The 19243-nt window shown below is 39.2% G+C and overlaps 1 protein-coding gene across 4 annotated transcripts in view; it reads right to left on the bottom strand.

Moving 5' to 3' along the window:
- DYM (dymeclin) overlaps window positions 1-19243 on the bottom strand; it is a 296439-nt gene that overhangs the window by 62311 nt on the left and 214885 nt on the right. For all 4 annotated transcript variants that reach the window (XM_019652741.1, XM_019652742.1, XM_019652744.1 and 1 more), the window contains exon 15: window positions 7952-8134. In XM_019652741.1, the coding sequence (XP_019508286.1) occupies window positions 7952-8134 (183 nt within the window). The remainder of the gene's footprint in view (window positions 1-7951; window positions 8135-19243) is intronic.

The raw sequence follows: 19243 nt of genomic DNA on the forward strand, positions 1-19243 counted from the left end.
GAGCTGTTGTTCAGCATCTTAGCTGTGGAGGGCAGTGTCACTGGCCCTCATATGTGGGATCCGAACTGGGGTCCTCTGGTGTCCCAAGCCAGCTCTTAACCAGAGCGCCACTCGGCTGGCCCAATACAATTTATGCATCAGAAAAAAAGGGAAGAAACATCTACTGCATGCTTATTATGGACCTCGTGAGCTACACCTACTGTTTATTTAATTCTCACAATAATCCTGTGAGGCTGATAAAATCTGTCCTGTAGATGGTTCAACAGGCTCAGAGGGAGAAGCTGGGCCAGGGTTCGCCAGGAGAGGGCAGGAGTCAGGCTTTAACTGGGGTGTGTCTTCTTTCTTTATCAGGCTGTCTCCAGAAATCTTATGTAACAAAAGCCTTAGTTTCCTTAATAGAAAATATTTGAGGTGAAAGATAATAAGTTGTTTAGCCAAAAATTTCCTTTGCAGTCAGGAGACAACACTAGCAAAGAATGTGAAACTAGTAAATAATATCTTCATTCAAAGATATAAACTTGTATTTCCTACCAGAGAATTTTGAACACAATAGTAAATTTAGTGATGATGATTGTTAACAGATATGTGGCTTCTATCAACTTTCATAAGCAACTGTTAAAATAGATCAACATTTTTGCCTCTGAAAATGTCTGCATAAGACACAGCCAATAATACAAAAAAATTCATGTGAAACCTTTACTAAAATGGGGATGGATGATATTTTAGTGTAACTCACAGGCAACCTTCCAATGGAAGGTACTTTCCCGCAGTGGATTGTTTTACATCTTTCTGCCACCTACAGTATTTGGCTGCAATTCATGAAATCTAAGTATAGCACATTACTTCAATTAGGCTACTAGTTTTGAACAGTCATTGTCCAATGTCGTGTTCTGATTAATCAGCTGTACTCTTCGAGTATTGTCAAAATCACATGTAACTATCATGAGACCAGTGAAGGGATCACTAGAACACAGATTTAAAGAAATGAGAAGCTTTTCTGCGGTACATGAGGGTAAAAAAAAAAGGTATATGTTAGACAGGCAAACATTTTTGCTTGCTAAATGGCCATTCTCAAATAGACAGCTAACCTGTTTTGTTTTGTTTTTTAAAAGACAATAAACATGTTTTAAAAGTTAAAATACATATATATTTCCTTATATTGATTTCTGGTTTTTCGTCAAGTTTTTGTGTTTTAATTAATACATGTACCAACAACTTATTCAGTGGAAGAAAGATCCAGAGGATTTATAAAGGAAATAGATATTCTCTGTCTTCAAGAAAGACGCCATGTAATTGGGAGACAATACACAGATCAAACATGTATAATAAAATAGACTGGACTTGATGGTACTGAAGACCATGAGCTAACTGCTCAAAGTCAGAAGGCCTAGTTTGGGTCCTGCCCCTGGTACTTACTAGCAATGTGACCTATAAGACACTCAACTTCTTCCACATGTGGCATCAGGCAGTAGTCTAAGAGCACTTACCAGGTGCCAGCTGCTTGGGTTTAAATTCCAGCTCTCCTTATTAACTTAGACAGGTTATTTAATCTCTCTATGCCTCAGTTTCCTGAATTTTAAGTGAGGAAAACTATCGTGCCTGTCTCAGGGGTTGTGTTAGAATCAAATAAGTGAATAACTGCAAAGTGCAAAGAGCAAAGAACAATGCCTGGCACATAGGAGGTGCTCACAAAATGTCAACTACTATCAGGCGTATCTCAGCATCTTCAAATGAAAAAATTACCCTACTTACCACATGGGAAACAATTATAATACATGTGAAAGTAGGCTGTTAAGGATGAAACCCATGCAATGCTACTATTACCAGTATCTAATCGATAACATTTCTTTGTACTTATGTGTCTGTATTTCCTGATTTTAAGTCTCTCATAGGTGAAAAATTTGTAAGTACTCAGTTTGGTGGCAAAGGTCATCTCATCCAAGCCAGACAGGACTAGTGAGTGAAATCCACTGAAAGCAGATTCCAGGAAAGCCTGCAGGTTAGAGCCAATAGGCTCCCCACTGGTTTAATACGTTACTGAGGGTCAATCAAAAGCTTTTTTTTTAACTCTTACTTGATGAATTGATATATACCTCTTTTCTTTCAAAACTTTATATGAGTTTTATTATTTTCAAAAAAATTAAACTTAGTACCAGATTGGGGAAGTTTTCATAGTGTGCACAGACTTTTATTTTTATCATGAAAAAAAAGATGAATTTTGACAAATGCTTTTTCTGTATGCACTGAGATGATCATGTGGTTTTTCTTTAGTCTTTCGATGTGGTGAGTTACATTATTTAGGTTTTGAATGTTGAGCCAGCCTGAACTCCTGGAGTACGTGCTAACTGATCATTTGAATATTGCTAAATTTGATTTGCTAATATTTTGTATGTAACTAACAGCTTTTCTCTTACTGCTTTTAATACTGTCTTTAACCTTTGGAATTTTAATTATGATGTGTCTTGGTGTGGGTCTCTTTGGGTTCACCTTGTTTGGGATCCTCTGTACTTCCTGGGCTTGTATGTCTTTTTCCTTCACCAGGTTATGGTCATTTTCCATCATTATTTCTTCAAGCAGGTTTTCAATTCCTTGCTCTCCTCTTCTCCTTCTGGTACTCCAATGATGCAAATTTTGGTATGCTTGATGTTGTCCCATAGGTGCCTTAAACTGTTCTCATTATTTTGGATTTTTTTTTTTAAGATTTTACTGGGGAATTGGGGGAGGAGAACAGCATTGGGGAATCGGGGAAGGGGAATAGACAAGTTGCTGTCCTTTTTGTTCTTCAGTCTAGTTGTGGAGGACGTTGCTTCATTGGCCCATGTTGGTATTATGGTATTATCATTGCACTCTTTCCCGGCTGAGGCAGTCGCTTGCTGGCTATTGGACGGTCGACGGCAGCTCACGAAAGTGCACGCCAGCTGCAGGCCAGCCCCACAGCAGCCCAGCTCCAGGTCGAGCTGTTGTTCACTGTCTTAGCTGTAGAGGGCGCAGTGTCACTGGCCCTCATGTGGGATCCAAACTGGGGTTCTGCTGCTCAGAGCTGGCATCCCAAGCCAACTCTTAACCAATGAACCACTTGGCCAGCCATGGATTCTTTTTATTGTTGTTCTGATTGGGTGTTTTCTGCTACCTTAGCTTCTAAACTGCTGATTCAATTCTTTGCTTCATCTAATCTACTACTGATTCCAATATATTCTTTATTTCAGTTTTTGTATTCTTAATTTCTGACTGGTTCTTTTTTATGTTTTCTATCTCCATTTTTATGTGCAGTCTCTTTTTTGAAGTTCTCACTGAGATCATTGAGCATTCTTATAACCAGTGTTTTGAATTCTGTGTCTGGTAGACTGCTTGTCTCCATTGTTTAGTTCTTTTGCTGGAGCTTTGTTCTATTCTTTTATTTGGGACTTGTTTCTTTGTCCTTATTTTGGCTGCCTCCCTTTGTTTGTTTCTAGGTATTTAGGTAGGGCTGCTATGCCTCCTGGTCTTAGTAATGTGGCCTTATGTAGTAGGTGTCCTGTGGGGCCCAGTGGTGCCGTCTCCCTGGTCACCTGAGCTGGAAGTGTTCCTTGTGTGGGTTTTGTGTGCCCTCCTGTTGTAGTTGAGCCTTGGTGAGCTGTTTGCACATCAATGGGAGGGACTGACACTCAATCCCTATTTGGTTGTGAGGACTGGCAGTGACTACAGTGGAGTTGCTGTTGTACAAGGGGCTGAACTTAAGGAGCAAGATTTGCTTTGGCAGGGCTCTGCCCTTTGAGTGTATCGCCCAGGAAGGCAGCTGGGTGGTGCTCTGGCTGGGTGCTGGCCCTGCGGCCTCCCGGGAAGGGGCCCCGCTGGAGGTCAAGTTAAGCCGAAGCCTGTACCCTGCCTGGGGCCATGTGGCATGAGCCACAAAGCAATCCGCAGCCACCTGCGCTGGGTTTGGAGGTGCATAGGAGAGGATAAGCCATGAGTCAAGGACGGTTGCCACTAGTGACAGGTTTGAGGCTGCTTAGCAAGAGGTATGGGGCACACCAAGGCCAGATGCTGCTTACGAACCTTTGAGAAATTTTAGGAAAGTCCATAGCATAAGCCAAGACAGGCCATTTGTATGGAAAAACCAATGGAAGCAGCTTGGGTAGGTCCACAAGTTGGGTGGGGCAGGGTCTAAGGGAATCACCAGGGCGGGGTGAACGATCACCAGGAAATCACCAAGCCAGATTAATGGAGACTCAGATATGGCGTCCACCTGTGTCTGCATGCTGGGAGAAGGGAGAGCTCAACAAAGAAATAGTGAATTCTGTCACCACTTCCTTCCGTCTGGGAGAAAACTGCCCCTCCAGCACTCACTCTGAAGCCAGAAGCCAGACAACTTAGTTCCTCCCTGTATGTCCCTGGTGCCTTTCAAGCTGCTGCCCCAGCCCTGGATCTCAGAGCGAGTGAGATGGTCAGCGAGTAAGTCCGTGTGTAGGCCCTTTAAGAAGAAAGCCTGGGACTCCAGCAGCTCTCCGGCCCACTCAGCTACAATCTCTGTTGGCTTTCACAGCCAGGAGATGTGCAGACTTTTCTTCCTGGCACTGGGACCCTGGGATGGGGAGCCTGGTGTGGGGCTAGGACCCCTCACTCTTCCAGGGGTGGGGGCTTTCACAGCTGAGCTATCCCTCCCGATTTTGAAATGCCATATGTGGGTGTGGGAAGAGTTGTTTCTGCATCTCTGCCCTTCCTACCATGCTCAAGATGGTTTCTTCTGTACGTCCTTAGTTGTAGGACTCTGTTTAGCTAGACTTCTCAGTGATGGTTTTTCTGTAGTTTTTCATGGTTGGATTTAAATCTACCACATTGCTTATTGTCTTCTATTTGTTCATTATTATTTATTCTGCATATCCTGCCCGCCTTTGGATTGAGTATAATTTATGGGTCTATTTTATCTAGTTATACCTCTTTCGTTTTTTTGTGTCATTGGCCTAGGGTTTATAATATACATCTCTAATTTACCAGACCAACTTCAAATATCATACCATTTCACACTGTCAAGAACTGTGAAGAGTCTGAAATTTTACCCTACTTCCAAGTTAACAAGTTAGTCAGTCACAGTTTCATGGATCCTGGGAGATGGAGATTTCTGGGTCAGTGATGAAGGATGGTTTGTTAGTCACATCAATAGCAGTAAACCAGAGCATTAGTATTTTTGCACTTGTTTCCCCAAGCCCCAATTTGCACAAGGCTGATTTGAAGAGGGCAAGATGACCTTTGCACATGCAATAGGTTGTATTATAGGAACAGAACTCTGAGCTTAGGGACTTAAATCTTTTCTAATTCCTACCTTTTGCTCCAGAGGAAGATACGGACATGCCCCCATCCTGCCTCTATGTTCTCTTTGCCTAGAACACTGACCCTAGATATCTGGCTGGCTCACTCTCTACCTTCTTCAAGTCTTAGCTCAAATGCACATTCTCAGAAAGGTCTTCTGTAACTGTACTCTTTAGATTTGTAATTTCCCATCCTTATTTCAACTAGCACTCATTATTCCTCTTTCTTCTTTTTTATTTTGGCGTAAGCAACTAGGTAGGTGTTGATGGCATTTATTGAGATAAGGAAGAGTGTAGAGGAAAAAGTTGATTCATTTTGTGTTTCATTTTTTTGGAGAAAAGAAATAATTTTGATTTAACCTTGTTCAACATTTGTGGGACTGTTATACTGGCAACTGAACGCACTAGTTTGGAGTTCAGCAAAGATGGTCAGGTCTGGAAATATATAAGATCTAACGTGAATTTTACACTGTCCAGAGATAAAAATAGTTCTTGCCTTTACCATACTACACAACTATTAGTGTTCATTGCCTCTGTTCTCCACTTTTGTTCAGCCATGAAATTTCTTTCATGTCCTCTCTCGTTTGGTGTGGTGTTTTGTCCTGCTGCTTAATTCAGCCAGATCATCTTGTGAGTTAGATGGGAGGGATGGGTACCAGTGGCTAATAGAAATCTGGCCCCTTGAAAAACACACGTCTAGCTCCTGCAGAAGTTAAAAGTGCTCCAAGGTTAGTCACTCCTGTCTCAGATATTCAACATTGCCAAGTGTCTTAATGAAAAAATCTACTCTCAACTTCCTGTCAGCTAAAAATAACAGTAGATTCATAGTCTCCTCTACCAATACTTTTCAAGGTTAACCTCATGAAAGAAGAAATAGTGAAGGCTTGCTTAAGCCAAAATTTCAGTGGCATTTAGGGGAGGGAAGGTAAAGTGCTGAAAGAGGCAAAAAGTAGAGATGTTATTTATATCTTTATCATGGCATTTTTTCCAAAATATGTAAAAAAAGTTTAAAATGTTTTTGAATGAATTTCCAGTGTACCCAGCACTGTTTTGGATGGCAGTATTCAACAAAAAGTTGTTGGAAAACCTGCTCATTTGAAATCTTACTTAGGTTCATTTAAGTGAGTATTGAAAGCACGGAGTTTATAATGAGAAGACCTGGATTCAAGGCTTGACTGAGTGACTTACTAGCTAAGTGACCTTGAGCTGACCGGTTTTTCCTCTCAAGCCTTGCTTTGCCTCCCTCAAAGGAATGGTTCAAGGGTCAAATGAGAGCGAGTATATGCAGATAACCCACAATGATAAAGCCCTATGCAAATACGCAATCATTATCTATGACAATGATTCTTAGGCTTGGATTTGTATTAAAATCACCTGGGGAACCCTCTCTCAGCATCTTGGTTTCCTTATCTGATATAATGGTTAAATGCATTTTAGGACATCCATAATACAGATATTAAAATGTGAGATTTTTCAAAGAATAAATGATATTAAAGAAAAATGCTAATGATCAAAATGTTAAGTTTTTTGTTTTGTTATTTTTTTAAAACATTTTTTATTGGGGAATCGGGGAAGGGGAACAGACAACTTGCTGTCCTTTTGTTCTTCAGTCTAGCTGTGGAGGACGTTGCTTCACTGGCCCATGTTGGTATTATCATTGTGTGAGGCAGATCACGGTCGCCGGCCACTGGACGGCTGCTCACGGAGGCTCTTGGCAACTCACACCGGCTGCCGGCCGTTCACGCTGGCTGCCAGCCACTCGTGGTAGCTTACGGCCGCCCACTGCTGCCCCACTGCAGCCTACGCTGTCGCTGGCGACTCCCAGCAGCCCAGCTCCAGGTCGAACTGTTGTTCACCATCTTAGCTGTAGAGGGTGCAGGGTCACTGACCCTAATGTGGGATCTGAACGGGGGCCCTGCTATTCAGAGCGTCCCAAGCCAGCTCTTAACCAATGTGCCACTCCTTTGGCCCCGATTTTTTTTTTTTTTTAGCTGAGCCATCCTGCCACCTGTTGGCAGCTCAGTGGCAGCTCAGCTCGGGCAGGGAATCGAACCGCTGTTGCTTAGAGCTCACACTCTTTAGCGAGCTCTTAACAAACTAAGCCACTCGGCCAGCCCCAAAATATTAAGTTTTTAACAGAATATATAACTGTATAAAGTACGATCTCAATTCTATTAAATATATATGTGTGTGTATACATACGAGTATGTTTATGTATATAAGACATACACACACATAAGGAATGAGACAACTGTTACAACAGAATAATAGCAGATGTTGAAGAGACTATATTATAGTTTTTATCAAAGTTTGTTAAACTTTCTCTGCTTTTTTTTTAGGTGTATTCATTTTTCTATCAAGGTTAAATCCATTTAAAAAAAATTTTTTTTTATTGTTAGTTTCAGGTGTACAGAACAATGCAATAGTTACCCTTTTCACCCTCACAAAGTAACAACCCCCCTCCCCCCATCTATTGCCCTCCCACCCCCGATATCATGCTTATCTATTATAATTCCATTGAATCCGTTCCCGCACTCTACTCCATGTCCCGAGGTTATATGTATATATAATTATAGTTGACATACAGTATTATTCAACATCAGTTAAACTTTCTCTGCTTTAATATTTAAAAAAGAACCATAACAGATATCACCATTTACACTTACCAGATCAATATTTTGCATTATATCCTGAAATGAAGGATGAGTTTGAAATTGTTCAAAGAGCTCTCGTTTGTAAAGCAGTGCATATACCAAGTTTGGATTGTGGTGAAGAGAATTCGTCAGGCAGGAATTGATGATCTCTAACATCATCCGAATCACTTCTTCAATGACATTTAGGTCTTGGGCCTGATGGAGAAAGAAAATCCCCGCAGAGTCAGTGTTTTTCTCAGAGTTTTTTTGACACAGAGTTAATCAGAACTAGAGCAACTGCTTTAAAATTGTAACAACACTGGAAAGATCATGCAAAAGAATTCTTCAATATTATTTTTGTCAAGAATCCTTAGAATTAGTTTTATCAGTTACTAAAGGATTTGAGTGAAAAAATTTTGAACTTCAGGAATTTCACATAATAAATTACAGACGCGTCAATCCAGAAGGAAATGTGGAGATTGTCTGGCTCCTCATTTAATGTATACTTACTTGTATTCTCATCACTGTGTCACCCTAAATCAATAGACTTTCATAATATAAAGTGGTGATAGGGTCTTACCAATTCCAAGAAAAGTGCCTAATTCAGAATATGGCCCCATTTTTCTGCACTGTCATTTTGATCTTTACATTTGCAGATAAAGAGCCTATTGTTTTCTTTCTGTTTCCCACAGAGTCAACAGTCTGTGGGATGTGAACATGAAATAGTTATCAAGCAGCAAAACGCGAAGTAAGCCATTAACAAATCTCTTGGAAGAAAGAGCAAAAATATATGTAAATACAACCTACTTTCCTTTTCCTCTTGAGTTTTCTAAATTATGTTTGCCAGTTGAAGCAAAAATTATAACATTGTCTGATGAGGTTCTCAGTGTAATCCTCTTTTATAGTGCCCAGAATTTATTTTGTTTTATTGAGTTTTCAATTTTAATGACTATTTTTCATTTAAGGTTTTCTAATTAACTAGCTCTCTGTCACAGTCAAATTCTTGTTTCATTTCTCCCTGTTTTTATTTCATAATTATTTATTCTTCTTTGTAATTATTCCTTCATTTATCTTTGAGGATACTAAAAATACTTAAGAGTATTTTCAAAATTATTCTATTAATTTTCAATTCTGTTTGGATAAATTTACTTAATTATGATCATAATTATTTTGGCTGTCTTTCTTAGTATTAAGTTATATTTTAACATGTATTTTGGAATTTTGGTGATGCAGGCTCATTTAATGTGGCTTAATCCCCCCAAATCTACAGGTCACGCAGTGGCTTCCTAGAGTCTGCAATTTCCCAGTCTGAAACGAGGTATTTTTTTTTTTTTTAAAGATTTTTATTGGGGGAATTGGGGGAATGGGAACAGTGCTGGGGAACTGGGGGAAGGGGAACAGACAAGTTGCTGTCATCTTGTTCTTCAATCTAGTTGCGGAGGATGTTGCTTCACTTGCTTCACTGGCCCAAGTTGGCACCATCATTGCGCTCTTCTCTGGTGAGGCAGATCAGTCGCCGGCTTCCGGACGGCCGCTCACTGCGGCTGCTGGCCGCTCACGCTGGCTGCTGGCTACACACAGTAGCCCATGGCAACCCACTGCCACAGGGGCTGCAGCCCACGCCGTCGCCGGCGAGTCATGGCAACCCAGCTCCAGGTTGAGCTGTTGTTCAGCATCTTAGCTGTAGAGGGCAGTGTCACTGGCCCTCATATGTGGGATCCGAACCGGGGCCCTCTGGCATCCCAAGCGAGTTCTTAACCATCGCGCCACTCGGCCGGCCCTGAAACGAGGTATTAAAACTGGTATCTGAGGGCACCTGCCCTGCAATGACACTGCAGATAGTAAGGGCAGGGTCTGTCACCAAGACAGTTATCAGTTTGCCTCAAAATCCCATTGTGAGGTTGGTTCTGTGAATTCCCACCTCCTCAGACATAGAATTTAACAGCCAATATTAACACCTTTAAGTCAGGTTCTTTTCAATAAAAGATCTATTCCAGCTCCCACTTTCTAGCAGGGAACCCGGCACTAGTGTGTTGCCTCTCACCTGGGCACCTTTAGTGCTGTACCTTACCGTAGACACTCCTGCCTCCTTCTGGCCTGATGCTCTGCAGGCTCACTGCTTCAGATCCTGCCCTCTGCTTCCATTTCTTTTTCTGCTCTGAGAAGGATCTATCTCATTTTGGGGCGTGGCTATGTGTTTTAAATGTTCTCTTATTATAGTTCATCTATTATTTTTATGTTTTTAGAGTAAAGAGACGAGATTAGCCTTCAAATTGGGAACTGATGATATAATCTTGACCAGAGTTCTCTCAATTATATTTTCAATCTTGTTTTGGTACTTGAATTAGTAGAGGAAGAGGTGGAGGCTGCAAGTTTCAGAATTCTCTCTTAAAGTCATTTAAGGCAACCCAGTGAGATAGTATGACTACAAGTCAAAAAGTTAGCTTTCTGCAGAATTTTATGTTCATAAATATTTCATATACTCACTTATATATAAAACTTACATTTCAAAAATGAATTATCTGTTGATAGCTTATAATTTCTGCTTTCAAACACATTGATAATTTATTCTCAATGTTTTAATGAGCAAATCTACTGAAACAAAGAGGGTAATATATCCAATCCCCAAATAGGCATCTGCTCATTTCGACCCAAACTAAATGATTGACCATTTATTTTATTCCCAAGTCAGGTAAAGCATAAACTGGAAACTTTACATCAATAAGCACATCCCACATTAGTTTTCACTTTGCATCAATCAATTTGACTGAAGGCTCTTTAAGAGTTATATGAACCCTCTTGTATTTAAAGGAGTTATTGGGTATTTTATTTCTCTTATATTGCTTCTGTGACAAGTTAAGTTCTAGTTCTAATGCTATCTTTTACAAATTATTTTTAATGCAAATTATTTTAAATTAAATGACAGGAACATCAAGTTTCTCACATTACTCAAATCAACTGAAAATATAACATTAAAAGTTACGGCAAAGATATTTTATACGACATCATATTTTGTTGGACTGTCATACTAGAAAACTTGTATTTTAATGCTGTAAAACTATTAAGAAAACAAAAATGAGAAATTAAACATAATTTAGAAATTAAAAATAAGTTTAAATTAAACAGTAGTAGATTACAATTTTCTGTCAATGTCTATTTAACATGTAACATTGTAAAAAATTTAGGTTATTAAAAATTCAACATAAAGACCTCCCAACCCTAGCTCAACTACCCAGTTTATAAGTAAAGCCAATTTCCTTCTTGGTTACATCCAGGGGTGAAATTCAAAATATATAACAATTAGTAGGTCAAAATATTTAACAACTGCTAGTCCTACTGGGTGTGGGTTGTATACAACAGGGAGCAGCGCAGCCTACCAGCTTTCGCCTGCCGGATGTCAGTCACAGTTATTCCCACAAGTACTTTCTTTTTTTTAACAATGTGTTTTTTTTGTTTTTTGTTTTAAAAGATTTTATTGAGGAATTGGGGGAGGAGAACAGTGTTGGGGAACTGGGGGAGGGGAACAGCTAAGTTGTCCTTCAATCTTAGTTGTGGAGAGCGCAGCAAGCTCAGCTCCAAGTCCAGTTGTGCCGTTCAACTCAAGGTGCTGTGTTCAATTAGTTGTGGGTGGACGTAGCCCACCAGCAGCCTTGTTGTTAAGAGCACACGCTCTATCCCCTGAGCCATCTGGGTGGCAGCTCAGCTCAAGGTGCCGAGTTCAGTCTTTAGTTGTGGGCGGGCGTAGCCCACCATCTCGAACAGGCAACCTTGTTGTTAGGAGCACGTGCTCTCACCAGCTGAGCCATCCTGCCACCTGTTGGCAGCTCAGCGGCAGTTCAGCTCGGGCACAGCTCACTGGCCCATGTGGGAATCGAACCGGCGATCCTGTTGCTCAGAGCTCAGACTCTTAACCAGCTGAGCCACTCAGCTGGCCCCCCCACAAGTACTTCCAAAGGGACTATTTCTTGAGAAATAAAATGAGGTTTCCTTAAATTCAGGTATCTACTACATTATTATTTTTTATGTCCCCAAAACTATACCAATAATTTCTACACAGAGTATTTTATTCAATTTAATTCTTTAGCTTAATACTAAGCAATTCAGTTATTATCCAGTGAGAAAGCGTAGAATTTGATCAAAAAATTATAAAGTCATAAAACACACTCAGAAGTTATCCACGACGCTCCTGACACTCCCCTTTAATGCAAGAATCCCTTCTATCATATTCATTTCAAGTTGTCAGCCAACTTATCCTTGAACACAGAAACTTTTTGAGAGGCTCTTGATTCATTCCTTTGTAGTTACAGAAAGCTGTGATAGCTTAGCTGAAGCCCATCAATTTAGTTCACTTTCTCGTTGGTCTTTGTTCTATGCCATTGTCACAGCTATCATTTTCTCCTCAACCCACCAGGAGCTTCAATTGTCCCTCAGTATCATCTGGTTTAAGGACTTATTCTATTCAGATTATGTTAGATACCCACCATTTGGACTGTTTGGATCATAGATATAATTCTGCATATTTAGTTACCGCCATTAAGATACATAATAAGTACATACGTACATAAATGTATACTTATAATCCTAGCAACTAATTCATTTCCATTTTCAAGTGGCAGCAGTTCTCTGCTAACCACCACTTTAATCATCCCCTTAAAGAACAGCTAGCATTCCTGCTGCTTAAGTTGCTTCCTAGAAACCATGCTCTTATGGACCCTTCCATTTGTGTTGCAAGATAAACTGCAGATTCAAGGCACCACACAGGTCATGAAATAATCATGGGCCAGAGGGGTAAATTATATACCAGGAGATTCTGATTTACTAGATATAAAGTATCAAATTTTTGGCTAATTCTAACTTCCAAGGCAAAGTATCCCAATAATTATAATTTACAAATGACCTGAATCTTCCAGTTGTTACCATGACTAGATTCTGGTGCAAGTACCTACCTACTATGCATGGCAATAAACAAATGAAATCTTTTATGTTTCAATTTTAAAAAGCACTATTGGGAAATAATCACCACTTGTAAAAAAGATGAAAAATTAGCATGAATTTGATTAGTGTTTCTTTAAAATTACAAAGTCATCCAAATTTTAGTATTTAAACGGATCTAAATGGTTATCTAATCACTTTTGAGTGTCAGAATTTCAAATGGTGTTTAAAGAAGGTTGCTATTTGATGTCTTTTCATGAAGATCAAATGAGGTAGTATTTATAAGTTCCTTAAAACAACGTGTAACAAACACATGGCAAGTATCATGTGAGTGTTTCTTAAAACAAAAATGAATACATTATTTTAAAGGGAGAAAATCATTTTAATTTTAGACATTACAAAAAAGAACAAAAAGATAAATGCCTTTCCAAAGTTGGTAAATTAATGCAATTACTATAACTACAAAGAACTTAGAAATCACATTTCTTTTCTTAAATATAAGCCCCAAATTCTCCTTATGTTAATTTACAAAACTGGTCTTTTAGAAAACAGGGCATAGAAAAATTGACTTACATTTATGGAGTAATATAAGGTTTTATAAAAAGACATGCTTTTAAAAACTAACCATGTTTCCTCTGTACTGTGTCAAAATTAGCTTTGTCAGAAATAAAATCTGATGGTTCACTGGTAGAGCAGCAAAATACGTGGAGAATATTGTGCCTTTTCATTCATGGTATTTTATTTTTAGTACATACAGCTTCCATTCCAGGAATGGATCCCAGATCAAACAGACTTTAGTCTCTCCAAAAAAAAAAAAAAAAAAAAGCATACTTACTTTATTGCAAAAAATCTCAAATGTAAAAACAAGGACCCTGAGAAAATGGTCCTGTTTTCAGATGTTTCTGATGGTTTTCGTACATGTTGGTAATGAACACTAGCAAATTCAACGCTAAGCAGTGATTTCACGTCAAAGGGACAAGTTGGCAGTTGTGGGAGTATCTTACCCTGTCAACAGCATTCATGGTTGCCTCATTATATAAACTTCCTTTTCCCTTTTAAGAGGGAATTTATACAGTTAAATAGTTTCAAATCATTTATTTTTAGTTTCCTTAAGAGAAGCATATGTATCTTGTTTGTATTAGTTTTGGGGGGATTCCAAGAGAGTTGTCTAAATTTCCTGCATTTTCAGCAGAAAATAAAACCTTCAACAAAATTAATGGGACTCTGCCAAAGTGGGGAAGAAGGGGGAGGAAATAAACAGGCGAGCCTCTTTTTCAAGTTAATGCGCAAATGGCCTTCAAAGCCAATCACTTGGTGATAGACCCTTGTTATCTTCATGTTGTTAATTCACTGGCACACATACTGAAAAGCTTTGTGACCACGTTATTTCTAGCTAGAACTGGATTTGTCCCAAAATATCGAGCTTCTGATAGCAAGAACTAGCTTTATATTACATGCAAAATCACAGCTGAAGAATAAATCCTGTGACCAGATGAGACAATGTGTAACCTTAATAATGCCGGGGGAGGCAGTGGGGGCGAGAGCAGGAGGCAGGGCTGTGGCACCACCGGTCTTGTGTGGGAATGTAAAATGAAGTGGTCTTTTTCTTCGTTCCTTGGACAGGGTTTGAATGTGGCCCACGAGCCTAAAGTAGAACCCTGGGAAGTCTGTTATTTAAAACATGCTTACTGGTTGCAGGAAGGCGAGATAATGGTGGCTGCTAGGGGTCATTGGATAACTTTACATGTTTTTCCATACCTGGAAAATAGCCAGGGAACTCACAAAAAAGGAATGTTCTCATCGAAATCCAACTAAGTTGCAGCCCCCAACAATCGTATTACCTTAGCAGGCTACTCACTTTGGGCAGAAATTGGGGTACCAAAAGTGGGGTGCAGGAGAGTGCTTCTCCCACTGCCCCAGGCTCTCCTACTGGCAGAAGAGAATAACCATACACGTAAGCTTGCAGTTTTTTGTTTTGTTTTTAAAAATTGAGTGTTTTGCCTTAAGAATTAGTGTTCATTTCCGTTCTTCTTCAAAATACATTGGTGTTTTGTTACAAAAGGAAATACCCTTCCACTTTGTATAAAAAGTATGATCTGAATAAAACAATTCTCTAGGAAGATGTATCTTTTTAAAAAAAAATAGCTTTGACAGGCTATTGATTGCCTCCCCTCACCCCAATTTGAAATACAAGCGTCCCAGTTCTAGTCCCAGCTCTTCCAATAGATAGCTGTGTGACCTTTGGTAAGTCATTTAACCCATGTTGCAGTTTTTTATTTGCAAAAACAAGTGCTTATGAGATTTAAAAAATCTCTCCCTACCCCTAAGTCTCACCTTCCATAAAGAATATAGAAAATACTGAATTGAGAAAATAAATTAGCATAACCAAAAATGTGATTAGTGTAGAAAAATGTTTAGGATGACTTCAAACTTTAGTGAAAATCAGAATTTACTCTAGATTACCCCAGCACCTTAAATAGAGTCCCTGTTAGTTCCTTATAAAGGGGAAAAAACAAACAACCTTTGAGAGTAAAAATGTGTAAGGTGAAGTTTGAAAATAATCATTCTGTAAATCAAGGAACCTATTGGTTCTTCTATAATTCTTTATGTTCAACATTTGTTAATTATCTTTCATATTGTTAATGTACAGAAAGGAAGTAATCTCTAAACTTGTATGTCATAGATTTCACATGAACTTCAGAGACTTATGATGCTTGGTGCCCTTTTTTCATTCTTTTCTTGGGAAGAAGTGTCAGTGGCGCTAATAAGGGCAGTAAAGAATCGCATACAAGAAAGCTTGTATGAAGATGAAGTTTTTAAAAACAAAAAAGGAAAAAGAGAAGTAGCTGAAAGGCAGTAGAGAGAAGCCCTAGATGGGTTCTAGTCCCACTTTTGCCATGGACTGGACAAATCCCTCTCAGGGCCTTCAGTTCCAGCAAATGTAAAATAAAATGGCTCTCTGGGGCCATGCAGAGAGGCATTGGCTTCGGCTTAGGATGTGGAAAGCTACAAAGGATGCCTCTCCTGCCCTAACAAGGAGGAAAAGCCAGATAATTTAATAAGCCATTAAGTCTTCTTAAGGCCATCAGAGAATGAGGGTGATGATTCTGCAACGCCATCAAGTGAAACGATGTCCCAAGAGGGGTGAGTCCCTGTAAAAAGGGGAACACAAGCACTCGCTTGCGCTGGGCAGAGCACGGGAGGAAGAGGTGGGTAAAAAAACATCAGCTAAAATTTCAATGAATTCTTAAAGGCAAAGTGTGGTCTAATGTGTCAGTCTGGAAAGGTGGAGTCGCAGACACAATGCAGTGTGCATTCACTCAAAAGCTCTTTTCCACCGGTCTCCACCACTAGCGGTAACTCAGGACGTGCAGCATTGTCTTAAGCACTGAGAACAGATACTGAAGATATAAAATAAGAGGCAGTTCTTGTCCCGTGTTTCACCCTGGAGTTATAAAATCCTGTCTAAATTTGTAAGGCAGACATTTCTCAAAAACACTTTTTTTCAAGATATATAAGGAATTTAACATTGAAAAAAGGGAACAAAAACTTGTTCTTTCTACTTGGAAATAATATTGCAAATATCATGGAGGGATGCGGAACCTCCATCTCGATACCAAAAACTCTTCATGGATTCAAATCAGGGCAATTACTCTCTATATTAAAGACTCCCTGGCTTTATGGAAAATTGGCCCGAGTGTAGAAGAGGAATTCTGTGGCGCAGGCTCTGTGGTCAACCGCACTGGCCTTTGAATCCTGTTCTACAATTTACTGCTTACGTGACCTTGGGCAAGATTCTAAACCTTGATTTCTTTATCAACAAAACTTACAGTAGAGTGGAAAGGCAATAATGAATATGTGAAACACTTTCCCCAAATGCCTAACGTGCAAGTAGCAGCTCAAGAAATCATTGCTCTTCTTGTGAAGGCAATAGTAACAATGAATGAAAGTTTCCTATTGGATACAGATGTACTTGGAAGGTATTTTAACTCTATCAGGCACTGAGTCAAACAACTGTAATGTTTTCCGATTTGAACTTTCATGTCTATTTAAAGATAAGCACTTCCAGGATGTAGAAATTTGAATTTTAGAACATTTGTGTGAATTACAATGAAATGCTCTGAGCTAACTATGAACCTGAGATTTTTAAAGAACCTAAATGCTATTGTTATACTACTAAAAGTGCTAACGCCCTTAGGAAACATGATGTTCAAAAATATTCCAAGTCTAATGCTGAAATATAGGTAACCCCTAATTGAAGACAGCTTGATTTGAAACCCCCCGCATTATAACCATATTCCATGTAATGGCCAAGAGTTATATTTACGGTTGCTTAACGACTGGGACCAATGCCTACACTTTGTCGAAACCACTGCCAATGCTCATGATTCAGTCAAGGTCACTGGCAATGAGGGTGACTCAGTCTGCTGCTACAATGAGAGGAAGGGGTCACTTGAAGAAGTTGCCAATTGTAATTGCCCAGCAATTCTGATTCCAAAACTTTGGGAGGCAATCCTGTATTAAATTTGCAGTTTATTTCTTGTGGCCGAAATTAATTTTAAAAGCAGTTTAAGGTCCATATAGTAATGAAGAATGCTCACTACAGGAAGAGTTACTAAAACAAGATGTCTTCAGTCTAAATGTTACTGGACTTATAGTTTCAAAAACCTCAAACACACCCAAAAACATATATGTAACCCAATTTTTACCGTGTTGCTGTTTGTGATACACGGTTATAAAACACAATTTTTTAATTTACTATAATCTATTTCTGGGTTTCTATAATATGAAATTAGTTTTGGGAAATGGAACCTAACATGTGTAACATTTATAAAGGTCTGACTTAAAATGGTTCCCCCTAGGATCATAGGCTATTCATCAATTAAATCATGAGTCGGGGCTGCCTGTCAATTTTGCTACATGGTGCCGATTTCTTTGGAAGACAGAGATGCCTAATTTTACTTTCTGGATATTTTTCCTGGGCAAAGGTTTGTGGAAACAACTATCAATATGTAAAAGATAAAATAAAAATAAGGTGGGTAAAGCCCTAATGCAGCATGAACGAAATCCTTTTAAAGACATAGAAAAAGTTGATATTAATATAGACATACAGAAAAAGGTAGTTAAGGAAATCTCTTCAGGCAAAATCTAGTTGGCAAGAAGGAGTATGATTCCCGCCCGCATTTCCCTTGTTCCGTTGCACTTCTTTAGTCTACTTGTACCAATTTGGGACTAAGAAAAGATTTTGTTATAAGAAAGATGTGGAATGCAAAGACATTTTAGGGACATGTGCACAGTATAACAAGCAAACTTTCAAGTCCTAGTCAATGCCAAAAAGCTAAAATTGAGTTGGTGGCACTTCTCATAAAAGCACAGCGACAGTACAAGGAAGTAATATAATGAAGATGCAGCTTTTTCTACAATATGTAGACCATTAAGTGGCAATTTAACGATAATTCCCTTTGGTCAGCTGTCCAGTAAGTTTGCAAATAAGAGACAGGCAGCTTTGTTTTTTCTTTAAAGGAAAACCATGGTTTCTTTAAGGTCTAAAGTCAGAGATGTTATCAGACAGACCAGTTCACATGGGGCAAAGTGTACATGCAGCCCGTGTGTAAATCACAGGCAGGAGCTGCAACAGAAACTCTTTTGTAATGGATACTATTCACTTGTTTGTGGCAAGGGCCTAAATGTGCACAGCAGTAATTACAAATAAATATTTACCTCATTTCATCAATAAAGCCAATGACCAGTTAAAAGTTTCCTGAAAATGACTTGGTTTTCCAAACAATCACACTGGGAGTAAGGTGAACAAGAACTCCCAAATATCCAAACAATAACAACAACAACAACAAAATGGCAGAATAAAATCAATTTTAGCAATTACCATCATCCGAGGGATTGGTTCCAGGACTGCCCCACCACCCAGGATATCAGTCTGTGGGTACTCAAATCCCTTCTACAAAACAGTGTAGTATTTGCATATAACCTACACATACTCCCAGTTACTTTAAATCATTTCTAGATTACTTACAATACCTAATGCAATGTACCTGCTAAGTAAATAGTTGTTATACTGTATTGTTTAGGGAATAATGACAAGAAAAAAAGTCTGTACATGTTCAGAACAGACACAACCAACCTCATAGACTTAACAACACAGTACACGTCAACAACAGTGTAACTTTTTCCCCCAAATATTTTCCATCTGAGGTTGGTTGTATCCGTGGATACAGAACCCGTGGATATGGAGGGCTGGCTGTAGTTGCTTTCTTTTTTTTTTTTTTAAGATTTTTTTTTTAAATTGGGGAATTGGGGGATGGGAACAGTGCTGGGGAATTGGGGAAAGGGGAACAGACAAGTTGCTGTCCTTTTGTTCTTCAGTCTAGTTGTGGA

Source organism: Hipposideros armiger, unplaced genomic scaffold, assembly GCF_001890085.2.
Source record: "Hipposideros armiger isolate ML-2016 unplaced genomic scaffold, ASM189008v1 scaffold_186, whole genome shotgun sequence".
Lineage (NCBI taxonomy): Eukaryota > Metazoa > Chordata > Mammalia > Chiroptera > Hipposideridae > Hipposideros > Hipposideros armiger.